General features: G+C 42.7%; 1 protein-coding gene and 1 pseudogene across 9 annotated transcripts in view; both read right to left on the bottom strand.

Moving 5' to 3' along the window:
• Positions 1–2,206, bottom strand: LOC147159491 (intraflagellar transport protein 57 homolog pseudogene; annotated as a pseudogene).
• Positions 2,207–3,522: 1,316 nt separating this feature from the next.
• The window catches only part of sorcs2 (sortilin-related VPS10 domain containing receptor 2), a 76,362-nt gene continuing 65,628 nt past the window's right edge, over positions 3,523–14,256 (bottom strand). For 5 of the 9 annotated variants that reach the window (XM_086058928.1, XM_086058922.1, XM_086058930.1 and 2 more), the window contains 15 exons: positions 13,664–13,771; positions 11,077–11,197; positions 10,864–10,997; positions 10,673–10,792; positions 10,365–10,536; positions 10,099–10,285; positions 9,868–10,001; positions 9,676–9,799; positions 9,487–9,599; positions 8,518–8,640; positions 8,305–8,404; positions 8,176–8,223; positions 7,572–7,671; positions 5,757–6,043; positions 3,523–5,087 (listed from right to left, as the gene is read on the bottom strand). In XM_086058928.1, the coding sequence (XP_085915054.1) occupies positions 5,785–6,043; positions 7,572–7,671; positions 8,176–8,223; positions 8,305–8,404; positions 8,518–8,640; positions 9,487–9,599; positions 9,676–9,799; positions 9,868–10,001; positions 10,099–10,285; positions 10,365–10,536; positions 10,673–10,792; positions 10,864–10,997; positions 11,077–11,197; positions 13,664–13,771 (1,843 nt within the window). In that variant the 3' untranslated portion in view covers positions 3,523–5,087; positions 5,757–5,784. The remainder of the gene's footprint in view (positions 5,088–5,756; positions 6,044–7,571; positions 7,672–8,175; positions 8,224–8,304; positions 8,405–8,517; positions 8,641–9,486; positions 9,600–9,675; positions 9,800–9,867; positions 10,002–10,098; positions 10,286–10,364; positions 10,537–10,672; positions 10,793–10,863; positions 10,998–11,076; positions 11,198–13,663; positions 13,772–14,256) is intronic. The other 4 variants (XM_086058923.1, XM_086058924.1, XM_086058925.1 and 1 more) reach the window with 4 other exon arrangements.

The following is a 14,256-nucleotide window of genomic DNA, read 5'->3' as shown; positions in this document are numbered from 1 at the left end:
TCTTAAGACATCTTGAGACACAGTGATGGCTGAGTATGTACCCCCAACATATCAGGGCCGTTTAGCTTCTCGCAGCTCTAGTTATTATTATCATTTTGCACAATTAACAATCAATCATATATTTGAGGGCCTAAACATGCACAAAAACTCGCAAAACCTTAACGGTGTCATGCAGGAAAAAAAAAGGTTATGTAAAGACCCCACAACCCTTTTAAGGTTTGTCTGACCTAGGCCTCTGTCTATGGGGATTGACATTCTAAGTCACTGTTTCTCGAATAGCCCTATCCAGCTTGTTTTCTATGTCTCCCCCAGCTGAAGATCGTTATCAGGCTTCATGCAGAGCTTGCCAATTAGCTGATCATTTGAAACACCTGAGTTGCTTGTGGGAGACATGGAAAACAGGCTGGACCAGGGTTAAGAACCACTGTTCTAAGTTAGCATTTAAGCTAGCGGACTTTTGTTGGCTAAACTTTAAAGCGTTTATAGTTAAACAGGCCAAATTTCACACAATGTAAGGACATTTGTGAGTATCAGTATTATTTCATAATATACAGATATGGAGAAATTTAAGAGCAATTAAATGTGTTTTCAACATTTTGTTTTTAACCCAAAGCTGTCTACTTTTTGTGATGCGTTTGGTGGTGAGGATCTGTTCATGTAAAATGTGTCGTGGCTCAATAAAAGTTGGGAAGCACTGGTTTATATACATTAATGTAATGTAGAGCATCTCGGTTTAAAAAAATAAAATAAAACCAGTTTGTATAAACTGATTCAGTAACCAAGTTCATTGTTGTCCGCCTCCTTGTCCAAATTAAACATTTCTCAAGGGTTTGGATAAGTCTCACGAGTCCCACGTCCACGGTTCTGAGGTGTGTGAAAAGTACGTTTGCTCCGGGAAGACGGCGGCGTTCGTGTTTCGTAAGCTGTTGGATTTCTTCATCTGCAAACGTTGGCTGGCAATCATTTTGTCCAGCAGGACCATCTCCTGCTTCTGGCTGGCTATGCAGCGCTTGATGTTGACGAGTGGCGCGCCGTCCGACACGCTGCTGTTCCTCTCTTCTGTCTCCTGCTTCACCCTCTTTAGCTGGTCGTCCATCTCGGCCAGGATGCGCGCTTTCTCCGTCAGGCCCTCGCTGGCCCGCCGGTACTGTTCCTTGACTTGGCCCAGTTGAGCCTGAGCGTTGCGGTACTCCTGGATCAAGTGCTCCAGCTGGTTGTTGATGTACTTCTCCCGGCTGCGGACCTTCTCCAAGGTCTTCCCGATGTCCTCCTGCAGCTTCTCCAGGTGGCCTTTGGCTTCTTTGAACGAAGACGAGATGCTGTCCCGGTGCCGGTGCATCTGCTCCACGTGGATCCTCCAGTCTTTGTTGTCGTTCTTGACGGTGACTTTGAGCTGCGGGAGGACGCGCTCCACTTCCAGGTACCATTCGGCCGCATCAACCATGGATTGCAAGATCTCTGTGTTGACACAGGACATCTTGGCTTCGGGGTGAGCGCTTCGTAATTTCAAGGCCTCCAGGTCCAGAGCATGCTCTTCGTCGTCATCTGGCTCCTCGATCACCTCCTCATCGACATGAAGTTCGATGTCGTCCTCCACCACAAACGGTTCTTCCGAGTCTTCCAACGGGTAATTCGGGCTCCTGAAGGAGAAGCCCCTCTTCTTAAGTGCCTCCTCGGCCAGCCTGTCCAACACGAAGCACACATATTCACCCGAACCTGACAAGAGTTTGGAAGGCGGGAAGTCCACCCGAACGCCAAACGCTCGCAGCTCGGCGAGAATATCTGACATAGTGGCACTGGGTTCGCCGTACTCCACGTGTTCGTCAAAGGTCCTCCCTGCCGCGTTAATGAGCCATGCCGCGATGATGGTGAACATATAGAACTGCTCCCCCGGGTTGGACTCCAGATATGGACTTGACACAAAATAATGCCTGGTCAAGTTCCTCATGTTGTGTTTTGCCAGCACTTCATCCTGGTAATTTAGAATGTGCAACTTGTCCAGCAAACAGTCCATGGCCACAAATCCCTGGTAGGCTGCTCCGGGCCCGCGGTCATCCTCGTCCCCGCGGCGGTGGTGGGCCATGTGTGCACCCGGCGCACAATGGATGCGCTTGGCTGGTGTTGATCGACGAGAAGCGATAAGGCCTGTCATCTCTGTTGAGAAGCGGCAAGCCGTCGCCTTGTTGCGATGTTTACAGAGCGGTTGTCGTCTCTGTGGAGAGGTGTGCCGCCGCACCGCGGTGATGTCATCAAAGTGCTTGTCGTCTCTGTTGAGAAGTGTTGTGTGGGCTGCTGTTTATGATGTCATAGTACTTGTTAGTTGGTCTTGTAGCAGTGAAGTCCTGAACGGTGGTGGGAAGTAACCAAGTACAGAAACAGTGTTCGCTACACCTAAGCTATACCGCAGATTTTTCTGTGATTGTTATTTGATGTGTTTTTACAGCACACAGTTCATTTTCCTTAGCCGTTACGCTAGCTGACTTGACTGGTTGTCATTGTTTTAATGCATTATTATTATTATTTTTTTTTTACAGACAACAGTTTATTTCCATGAACCGTTATGTTAGCTGACTTCGACTGGTGATATTTGTTTGCAGTTAATTTCTTTTAATTGTTATTCTAGCTGATTCAACTGATAAGTGATTATTTTAAATGCGTTTTTACAGTACAGTTAATTTTCGTTAGCCGTTACGCTGGCAGACTTGACTAGCAATAGATTTTTTTTAACACATTTTTAAATGAAACAGTACATTTCCGTTTGCCGTTACGCTAGCTGACTTGACTGGTTGTCATTGTTTTAATGCATTATTATTATTTTTTTTTTACAGACAGTTTATTTCCATGAACCGTTATGTTAGCTGACTTCGACTGGTGATATTTGTTTGCAGTTAATTTCTTTTAGTTGTTATTCTAGCTGATTCAACTGATAAGTGATTATTTTAAATGCGTTTTTACAGTACAGTACATTTCCGTTTGCCGTTATGCTTGCTGACTCGACTGGTTGTCATTGTTTTAAAGTTGTTGTTTTTTTAACAGACAACAGTTCATTTCCATGAATCGTTATGCTAGCTGACTTAGACTGATGATTTTTTAAATATTTTTTTGCACATTTCATTTCTGTTAGCTGTTATGCTAGCTGGCTTCAACTGATAAGTGACTATTTTAAATGCGTTTTTACAGTACACAGTTCATTTCAGTTAGCCTTTACGCAAGCTGACTGGACTGGTGATTTATTTATTTATTTTACACATTTTTACAGTACACAGTTAATTTCTGTTAGCCGTTACACTCGTTGACTGATCAGCGATTATTTTTTTTGTTTTACCCATTTTTATAGTACACAGTTAATTTCTGTTAACCGTTAAGCTAGCTGACTTGACTGACCAACGCTTTGTATTACTAGACAAGTCCTGTGGATTTAAATTGTTTGCATTTTCAAGGTCGCAGTTGGTGAGCGCTTCCCCCAACGAAGTGCACTCAAGTCCCTTAGCCACTCGAGAGGAGAAAGGCAGCAGACGTGCATGTTATTGGGAGTGATTTATTCCAGGAGGAGTGCTCTGTGCTTCCCGATGAAGACATTTGGATTGTTTTAATAGGAAAAAAAGAAGGAATCTACCCATACAAATCATCAGAGGAAAAACAGTGGAAGCTGTGCTTGGAAAGTTCAGCGGTATCGTCACATGTGAATATCCTTCCTAGAAAGTCCCTTGTTCCCCTTGTCACATGGGGGCAATGACAAACCACTAAAAACAAAGGGCAAGCAGAAAAATATGTACAAAAACACGAAAATAAGTCAACTGCTCATTGGGACACAAATTACTCAACTCATCAATAATGAATACAAATTTCTTGCTGAAAGTCTTTGCAGAAGAGTGCAAGCTATCAATTTCATTCCATTTTCATTTCCTGGAGGTGTCCCAATACATTTGACCAAAAGTCTTAAAACACCATTAGTGCAGCCACACACAGTGGAGAGTTTTTCAAAAAAGTGTCTACAGAGATATATGACGAGTGTATCAAAAATATCCATATTCATTGTATTCACTGCAATTGTATCAAAACGGGATGACCTTATTCTCAGCCTGTCCCAGATAAAAACATTAGAGAGTGAAAAATAAAATACATGTGAAAAAAAGAAGTGCTTTGTCCAACTCATAAAGACAGTGGCGGTCCTTGTCTGCTGGTCTCACACGACCTGCATTTATGACCTAAATTATCATATTTGTTCCCAACGGTGCATTCTGGTCATTTGGCAGTGTTTCTATTGGCGGCACTGCTTCCAGTACATGCAAGTGAATGAGAGATTGTTTTGAATCCAATCACATTTCAGATTCTATGTGTTGCTATGTCAATCTAATGAAATCTGCCCAGGGTCTTCAGAATCCGGAGTGCTGGCTCATGTAACGCCAGTTAATTATATTGACAATGAGACTAAACAATTCCCTCATTGTCTTGTTATTAGATAAATAAAGATTTTGAATTGTTCCCACCTGGCACATTTGCATGATTACATTTGATGGTTTTTATAATTGCCAGGTCCCCACTGCAGGCCCAGCTACCAAATGCAAGTTCCGCCACTGCAAAAAGGTCACTTGAAAAAAAAACAACAACACAAAAATAACAACACAGGTAGTTGCTGTGTAAATCACCCAAGTGAAACAAAGTGGACATTCAGATTTACACATTTACATCAACCCTTTCCCACTGCGCGCTAGGCCTAATATAGGCTGATAGAGCAAAAAATACTACACCTTCCATCCGTGCCGCCGACTTTCATCTGTTAATGATCAAGAGGGATTGGGGTGTGGGGTGGTGGTTACCATGGTGATAAGGGTGAAACGTATGGCTTCCGCCCTTTGGAAGAGGGTCTCCGTCGACCCGGATTCCCGCCATCACTTTGGGATGGAGAAGTGAGGAGGCCAACAGGGGGGGTGGGGGTGGGGGGCGTTTGGCGGTTACGAGGAGGAGGAGGAAGGTGGAGTGAACTCCCTGTGTTCGCGAGAGCCGTCGCCATGGCAGCAATCAGCTGCTCAGGTAACTGTGAAGTTCTCTGGAGTTGACACTCAAGACCACGCCTGAATGGTTGCCTAGCAACAAGTGAAAGGGTAGGGGAATGTTGAGAAGAAAACACATACATACTGTATACATAGGGCGTTGTGATTACACAGTGGAGTACTTGAAATAATTAATTTTTTTGGTAATTAGTAGGGATGTACCACACTCTAAAAACAGTTGGGTCAAAAGTAACCCGATCAACTTTATGGGTCAATTTGACCCAATTTTCTGGGTTGTTTTATACAAAACGTCCCCAATATTTATGAGTTGTTTTACACTAAAAGACCCATTTCTTGACTCAAAGTTGGAACAATGGAAAATTGTTGCTAATTTCATGCAATTTTAAGGAAAAATGCTATACACTCTAAAAACAGTTGGGTCAAAAATAACCCAACAATGGGTCAAATGGGTTCTCTACTTGGGTCGATTTGACCCAACTTTGAGTCAAGAAATGGGTGTTTCAGCGTAAAGTTGGGTCAAATTGACCCATAAAGTGGATTGGTCCATTTTTTATCCATAATTGGGTTACTTTTGACCCAAGTGTTTTTAGAGTGTACTGGGATACATAGGGTGTTTCATTAAAATTATCTGTCATGTATGTCACAATGTATTCCAGACAAGATTTGATTAGCAACATCAAAGTGAAGCAATTATGAGTCACAAGAATGTAAAAAAAAGAAAAAATTAAGAAAGAAATGTACCTTGGCGTTTATTTTAGTAGCGCGGTGTTTAGTAGCAGTGGTTAGTGGTGGTCCGTATAAGGGAGCGGAAGGTGGGGCTCCCTCCCGCATTACCTAGCGTCTGCGAGTCCAGGTCGTCGTCGATGAACTCCTCGCCCTGGATGATTTGCTGCGTGTCCTCGCTGTGATTGACGGGACTGGTCATCTCTTGCTCCTTCTCGTTGTGCATCTGCGCATAGACGCTGCGGCTGCCCGGCAACTTCCTGAAAAACAGCGGGGGATAGACCTCCTCAGTCCTGAGCCAAGGACTGCAGGATTTTTGGGGGGGGACTTTGTAAGAGGGGGCTCCATGTTTTATTTTTGGTTTCATTCAAGTGACTTTTTGGTGTCAGGGCTGCGAGCAAGGAGGTGCTGCTGGTGGGTGAAAACAAGGCATGCACTCAAACAATGTACAGTGTCATCGTCATTGTGACAACGAGGTGTTCTAAAGCGGCCATGCCAGCTGGCTCTCAAGTTGGACTTTAAACATTCTATCCCTTCTCGCTGTTTTGCCTTTCTCCGGGTGACATGCATGCACTCAGTCAACGAGGCACCCTAAAGTGGCCAGCTGAATGGATGATGTAATTTGGCCATGGATGGTTTCAAGTAGGTACTACATATTTTCAGTTTTTGCGCATTTTTATTGATGTATATATAAATATATATATTTTTTTTTCAAATTTCCATTTATAGTATTTAATGTAATTTTTTTAGCTATATTTTAGTTTTTATTTTAACTTTTATTTATTTATCTTTTATTTTGGCAGTTTTGGTGCTCCATATAATATTACACCCCGAATAAATATGGAGGACCAAAAACTGCCAAAATCATAACATAAAATAAAAAAACTAAAGTGAAAATAAAAGTAAATATAAAAAAATATTAAATGCAAATAATGGGCATAGTCTGACATATAGATTGACATGTTGGTCAATCAATAGGTGAATAGTTCAACCCAAGACACACTAAGGACCACCCCCTCATTTGAACAACATTTCATTGCGCAATTCTATTGATATATTTATTTTTGTATTTATTTTCATATTTATTTGTATTTTTTTAATCTTGTTATTTTTGTGTTCATTTTTTCTTTTATTAATTAATTTATGTTTTTATTGGTTCTATTTCCATTTATATTAATTTATTTGTATTTAATTTTTGATTTTTGTTTATTTTACATCTGTTTTTATTTTCACTTTAATGTAGTTATTTTGCCAGCTTTGGTCCTGCATAAATAATTAGGGGTTCACTATACCCGTTCACTATTTAAATTCATTATAAATAATAATGATATTAATTACAAGCAGGAAATTTGTAAAGTTTTACAATACTTTACTCCTTTAGTATTTGATGGAACTTTACAACAGAGAGAAAAATCGGCAAAAATCGGTGATGATGATTTTTCTGGTGAGTGGGTTCATGTGTAATTAGTTTTTTAACTATTGGCAAAAAATAAATAAAAATAAATCAGTCAGGCCTTAATTACTTATCAATGATACACACAAGAGGAGTCGGCCCAAGTGTCTCTGGGGATCCAAGCAGAACTGCATTTTGGAGCCCTCTATTTCAGACAATCAATTGAATGATCATTCATGCGACCTACAATAAACTTATTGTAGCGCTGACTGACCTTGTTCTTTATTGTCAGCCATATGTGGAAAAATGTGCAAAAATATTTATCTAGACATTTCACTGTTTCATGCTGCTGCATTCTTCTATAATATTCCAGGCTTTGGCTTGGGCCGACTCCGCAGCTAATGAGTGTATATACGGTCAGCTATCCAGAGTGCACCCACCTTTTGAATTTGTAGAGAATAAAGGAGGTCGTGGCGGCGATGCTGATGAGGAAAATGACGGCGACGGCCCAGACGCCAGGACCGCCGGCAGCTCCGTGACCTGTGGTGAAGACAAAATAAAAAAAATGAGGCTTGATAAAGACAAAATCGAACCTTGAAACATTCCAAAGAGAAGTTCTGGGAGATCTTAAGGTAGAATTCAGGGAAACAAACGAGAGAGTAGCGTGCAGCATCTAAAGATACACGTGAATGTGTAGAGAAGCCGGAATTACACTAAGAAAAGACGCCCCCTGGTGGCCGTGCGCACACCTGCCGGTCAACCTTCAGTAAATCACAGTAACATTAGTTGTTCTGAGTATTGTTATGTGATCTGTCTACGTGTTCAAATATTGTTAAAAAAATTATACGCTAATGCTATTCTTTGGCCCGTCTATGGTGATTTGAATGATTTGTTAGCATTAAGCTAAGTGGCGTCTCTCAGCATTCACACAATGAAGCCAAGGGTGATTCCGAGGGCTTGTTAGGAAACCAGGGGAGGGGAAAAAAGGTGAAATCGGAAGTTCTCCAAGAGGAAAAGCGGCAGGAGTACGACTGACCAACGCACCAATTTCTGTTGCTGTGGCTGTGGAGTCAACAGCATTTGAACCTAGCCCTTTGGAGATAAACCAATAATTGGCCATTAAAACAAAAGCCGCATACTTGTCAAGCAAGATCGGAGGTGTAAACCCCTTACCTGCGTTGGGGTCCGTTGGTAGCACCAGAACCCGGAGACCTCCTCGCACCACAAAACTAACGTTGTGGTCTTTGAAAGCTTGCATGATGGTTGGAACACGCTGCAGACAAAGAAAATATTTCTTCAAAATTTAAATACTAACGTAATGAGTGTAAAAGTGAAACACATCTGCACTGTACTTCTTTAACTGCATTGTATTGTTAAGATGTTCACCTTATCCTGAAACACGCTCCTCTTTGCTGGCGTGCTCTCCATTGGGAGGACGTACAGGTCGGCGGCGGTGGGCAGGCCCGCCTTCACCACGGTAACCAGGGACTCTTGGGGAATGCCTGTGACCTGACGTGACGAAGATACATCAGGAAAAATCAACCTGTCATTCCCGACCAACAAAAACAAACACTTTTACAAGTAAGTCAAGTCACCATTGTTTTTTTAAAAAACATTCTTGGATGATTTGCATTTAATGTGCTTTGGATCAATAAAGGAAAGGAGTGAGTTTAAAGTAGGATCTGACTAATTAATCAGCTCATATTAGCTGTTTTAAAAAGAGTTTTTTTTTTTTTTTTGGCCAACTGATTTTTTTTTTTTTTACACATTACCACTCGAGGTGCAATGATGAATCAATGAATCATCAAATTCATCTGTAATTATTTTTGGATATTCAAGGAATTGTTTAGATATCGTTTTTAATTGTAAATTTTACAATAAATGTTCTCCGATTCCTGTAGTCTTCCATGAAAGTGGACTTTGAACCAAAATAAAACAAATTGCTTTTACTTTGGAAAAAATATGATCAACATTTTTGCTGATTTTCCTCACGTTAAACTCCATCATCATCAAGTTATGTTTGTGCACTGTTGATTTGAAATAATATCCTGTTTTTGAAAAAAAGGATGGAACGAATTAATCCCCCCCAAAAAATTGACAGATTAATCAATTACTGAAATAATTGTTAGTTACAGCCCTAATTGACACATTACAGCCAAGACAAAGATAATGACATTCAAAATTTCAACTTCTTTATTGCAATTAAGGGACAAAAATATATATTTTATTCATTTTATATTCCTTAATTAATCAGCTTTGAATCTTTTATCTGAATTTTATTCCGCCAAATATAATAATCAGCATCGGTCTCAAAAACTCCATATCAGTCGGGCCCTAATTTCAAGTGTGACTTACCTTGGCCAGTATCTTGGTGACAACCTGACCCACGTCCTCCCGCCACTCCGGAATGTTGGGATTGAAGCGGTCCAGGTGCCCGCTGAAGCTCAGAGGGATGATGTGGAAGGTTTCTGCCAGAGTAAGACACGCGTTTGGACCAAATTCTCTGTGGGGTCAACAAGGCGGAAGACCAGGAAGGCCTTTTACCGTAGACGCGAACTATCCTGGTATCCTGCACCATGGATCTTCCGTTGGACGCTTGGACGCTCACTGAAATCTCACCCGCCTCCGGGAAGCTGGTCAGCATGCTGTTGCGCAGAGTCAACGTTGGCTGCGTGGCAATCGCGCGTGACGTTAGTCAAAGCAAAATGTTATGACTATTTTCCAAGGAGCATTTACCTGCAGGCTGTTTCCAATCCACCAGTAGAAGACGGTCAGGTTGGCCTCGGCGGGAAGGACGACGGCTGTCAGGTTGACCTGGTGGTTTCTCCCGGCGATGGGGATCACTTCCAGGTGCACTTCTTGCAGAGGTGCTGGTGAGAGCAGAAAGACTCAGAGATTTGTGTCTGCAGATGACTGTAATGCCACTAGAGGCCGCCAGAGCCCATTACAATGAAGTACTTTTCTGACCTATGACCTGGATGTACATGCTGGCCTCGTCGTGACCTGCCGCGTTCTCCGCCTGCACGGAAACTCTGTAAACTCCCGGGTTCTCGTAGCGATGCTGGATGGGTTCATCCGTCACCGTCAGGTTCCGGTAAATGGCCCGGAAGCCGTCGCCCAGGTCCACCTGGTACTTGGTGCTGCTCGTGTCGCCCTGGGGAATAAAAGTAGTCAAATGGAGTCAAATGGATTTCTCAATTTTGAAATACTTAATCGCAACAGGCTCACGCTACCTCCTCCTGGTGGACTATGAATGTGATGTCATCACCCGGGGCCACAGCCAGCATTTGCCCTTTGATGCCCACTCGCAGTCCTCTAGGGGGCAGCAGAGGGCAGTTACTTTGTTTAGCACTCTGCGCCTTGTTCAGGCCCCCCTCACACATGTTTGACACCACCTTGCGGTACCTGAGGAAAAATGAAGGATGGGTATCAGTCCCAAGTCAGTATGTGCTTGTTAGATTTTTTTCGTGTGGTCCAATCAGATTTCAACATGTATGTGTTGTTATCTATATGAGCAATGATATGTATATTTTGCACAGACCCTGTGCTGGACTCGAAGGTTCGTCCCGGGTGGCAGTCGTCCGGCGGCGAGTCCGGATGGTGCCAAAAGTCGGCAAAGCACCGTGCGCTTTCTGCGTGGGATCGCTCGAACCCGTAGTCGCTGCACAAAGAAAAGTGAGCAAAATGTAGCCTCTTGTGTTCAGAGTTACTCTGCGCTCTCTGCGGGCTCACCAGTTGAAGTCCTGCTCCGTGCACTGGCATGCTTTCGTCCCAAGAGCCGACGTGTAGCTCTTGCCTTTGACGCAGAACGCGGTGTCTTTCCTCCTGCGGAACGTCTGCTCCTGGCCCATGATGCACTTTTCACCCTGAGAGGAAACCAGGACATGTAAGCCGGTGTTGTGGTTGCTTTTGATTTTGGGCCGTCTGTGTGTGTATGGGTGTTACCTGCAGGTCTGTGAGCTGCCAGGACTCGTAGTCGGCCTCTGCGCACTGGCGAGGGAACGACTGCCGAAAGTCCACTTTGACCAGTTCCCAGTCGGACCGGTAGCTGATGTGGCCGAACACGCTGCGTTTAAACAAGCACAAAGACCAGTAGTGGTTCTTAACCTGGGTTCGATCAGACCCGAGGGGTTCGGTGAGTCAGTCTCAGGGGTTTGGCGGAAGTCAGGGCACACAATCAACTCAACTGATTCGTGATGAAACGCCTTTCTTGGCCATCATTGGTTGCAGGTGATCTGATCACACTACATCGTTTGATCTATCTGTGCTGCAGGGAATTTGGTGCGCTCAGTAGTCGACTTGGAACTGTTGTGATGGTACGTCGCGTGATTTCTTTATTAATGTAATCCCGTCATACTTGCTCGAGCAAAAAATTGGTTGGACGAATATGAGCAATATGAATTCATGTATGGTGTACCACAGGGTTCAATTCTGGGGCCTTTACTGTTTTTATTGTATCTCATTTTGTTCACCAGTAAACCCTTGGATCTGAAAAAATAAAATAATATTTTTCCAGAAAGAAGGGTTCAGTGTATGGGAGTCTCCACATTTGAACCGCTCCCACAGTTTTAAGTCTCGTCTTAAGACCAACTTTTATTCTTTGGCTTTTAGTTCAGCGTGAATTGTGTGGTCTTTTTTGTGTTTTTATTTTGTATCTTTTATGTAATTATTAATTTACTTGCATTTATTTATTTATTTTACTTGTTCTATTTTAGTATTTTATTATTATTATTATTATTTTTAATAGATTTTATTTGTATGATAGTGTGCGGATCTCAATGTACAGCACTTTGGAAACACTTGTTTATAAAATGTGCTATAGAAGTAAAGTGTATTGGATTGGATTCTGGTGGGGTTCAGTACCTCCAACAAGGTTAAGAACCACTGTTCTAAAGAATAATATGTGTCTTGGCAACATTGCTGTAGTCAATGTCAGACACACGTCTCATCACAGGTATGTAACGTACGTGTGAGTGTATGGAAAATCCCAGAGGTAAAAGTGACCTTCCCGGCGCATTGGAGCCAAAGGGGCCTAATCTGACTTTATCTGCCGCCGGAGTGAGAGGAGATGTGACAGGTCGCACTCCAGCTCACTTACTGATAGCGGAGATTGGGAAGAGCGAGCAAGTGTGAGGAATTTCTGCTCCGCTGGGCGCTCATCGGCAACATTTGTGGCAAAGAGGTTTTATAAAAATCCCATCACTTTCTATTCTTCCTTTTTTAATATTTTCTTTCATTCTCTTTCTATACAAGAATATAAAAACATCAGAGAAATTTTGGGTTTTATTTTTCGGGGGGGGGGGGGCTGGAACGGATAAATGGAATTACCATTTATTTCAATGGGGAAATTTGATTTCAGATCAACTCTTTTTCAAACGGCAGGTTCTTGTGAAATACATTTCAAAATGTTCTCCACCAAACTCATAATGAATGAGTTATCCACTTTCTTAAATGCTTCTGATTAACCACAAATAAAGTTCGGATGTTCTAGTAGGCTTTTCCTGACCTTTTTTCCTAGCAGAGGCCATGTTCTGAGCTAACACTGAGTGCCATTTCAAACTGAAAAAAAAAATCACAATTCCTTCCACCTAAGGCCCCATTTCCAGCTGTATTTGCTTTGTTAATGTATCCTACTGACTGCTCGAAGGGTAGTTAAAGAGTTAATAATAATAAAAAATAATAATGCATTAAATTTATATAGCGCCTTTTTGGACACTCAAAGACGTTTCACAGTGGTTGCATTATTCGTGCGCTCACACATTCACACTGTGGTGGCGATAAGCTACTTAAGTAGCCAAAGCTGTTCTGGGGCAGGCTGGCTACCAGTGTGCGCCGACGGCCCCTCCAACAACCACCAAACATTCGCACCTTCCATACACCAGTGTGAGTAGCACTGGAGGCAATGTGTGTGAAGTGCCTTGCCCAAAAACACGACGACACATGACTTGGGGAGAGCGGGGATCGAACAGCCGACCTTCTGGTTACTGATCGACCGTCTCTACACCCTGAGCCACGGCCGCCGTTCATGTGTTCAAATGTGCCCTGGCTCCCAAATGTAAAGAAACCTCGGGAGGTTCGATGGGACAAAGGCTTCGCCGGGAAAAGAATGGCGAGAAATTGGATGCCACGCTCTCTGGCAGCTGGAGCCGGAATTGACGGGATGAGAGATTGCCGTGTGTGTGTGTGTGTGTGTGTGAGCCTCCACGGTCACTCGTAACAAGCAATCGGAGTGAGGAGGCAAGAGTGGAAAGCGATCGTCTGGAGGTTCAAGCGAAAGGAGTCAAACTTCATTTTCCGCTCCGGATGATAATTAGTCATCAGTCTGAAGCAGTGGATCCATTATGCATGGATTGCAGACCAGACCCATCAATCCGACCCACCATTTTCTATAGGGCTCATCCTTATTAGGTCACTTTAGGTGAGAGGAGGCATAAATCCACTGTAGGGCACATACAATTACTCACATTCACCCTTGTGGACAATTTCCAGCAGTGGAAGGAATGCAAATGATGAGCGGATGCGACAGACTCACGTCATCACCAAAGTCTCGTCTCCCGGCTCGCTCAAGAGTCCGTCCACGAAGACTGAGGTGCTGGTGAAGTTGTGGACCGTCCAAGTGCGTCCCTCGTCGATGCTGAACCTGTGGTGGCAGCATAGGGTAAGGTAAAAAAACACGCATTATGAGATTAATTTGTTCAATGACTTCATAAATAAATAAATAAAACTACTGCTATTTAGTTTAAACTACAGAGCCCCTAAAGTGGCATAGGGAAGTAAAATATATTTGGCTCCACCCCTCACCCCCCTCCTGTCATAAATACAGAAATAAGAAAATTAAGTAGAAATAACTAACCTGTTCTTGCAACGTTTTTTTTACAACTTAAATTCAATGGACATTGTGCTGTTCCTCTTGTGTGCATGGCTTGGCCACAAGAGGGCAGTATATACATACATACATACATAAATCTTTTTCTATTGAAATTAAATCTGTTCCAACCACCCGTCAAAAAAAAACAAAAAACCTTTTGTAATGTATTTTTAATTAAGGAAAGTAGCACTCTAGAATATTTTATTTTATAAAAACATCATCTCTTTGTTCATTATTATTGTGAATCAAGAATGCTT

This window comes from Leptonotus elevatus, chromosome 17 (assembly GCF_054856555.1).
Source record: "Leptonotus elevatus isolate MCC_2025b chromosome 17, RoL_Lele_1.0, whole genome shotgun sequence".
In the NCBI taxonomy this organism is placed as follows: Eukaryota; Metazoa; Chordata; class Actinopteri; order Syngnathiformes; family Syngnathidae; genus Leptonotus; species Leptonotus elevatus.
The sequence above is the reverse complement of the archived record's forward strand: the minus strand, read 5'-3'. Positions and strand labels throughout refer to the sequence as shown.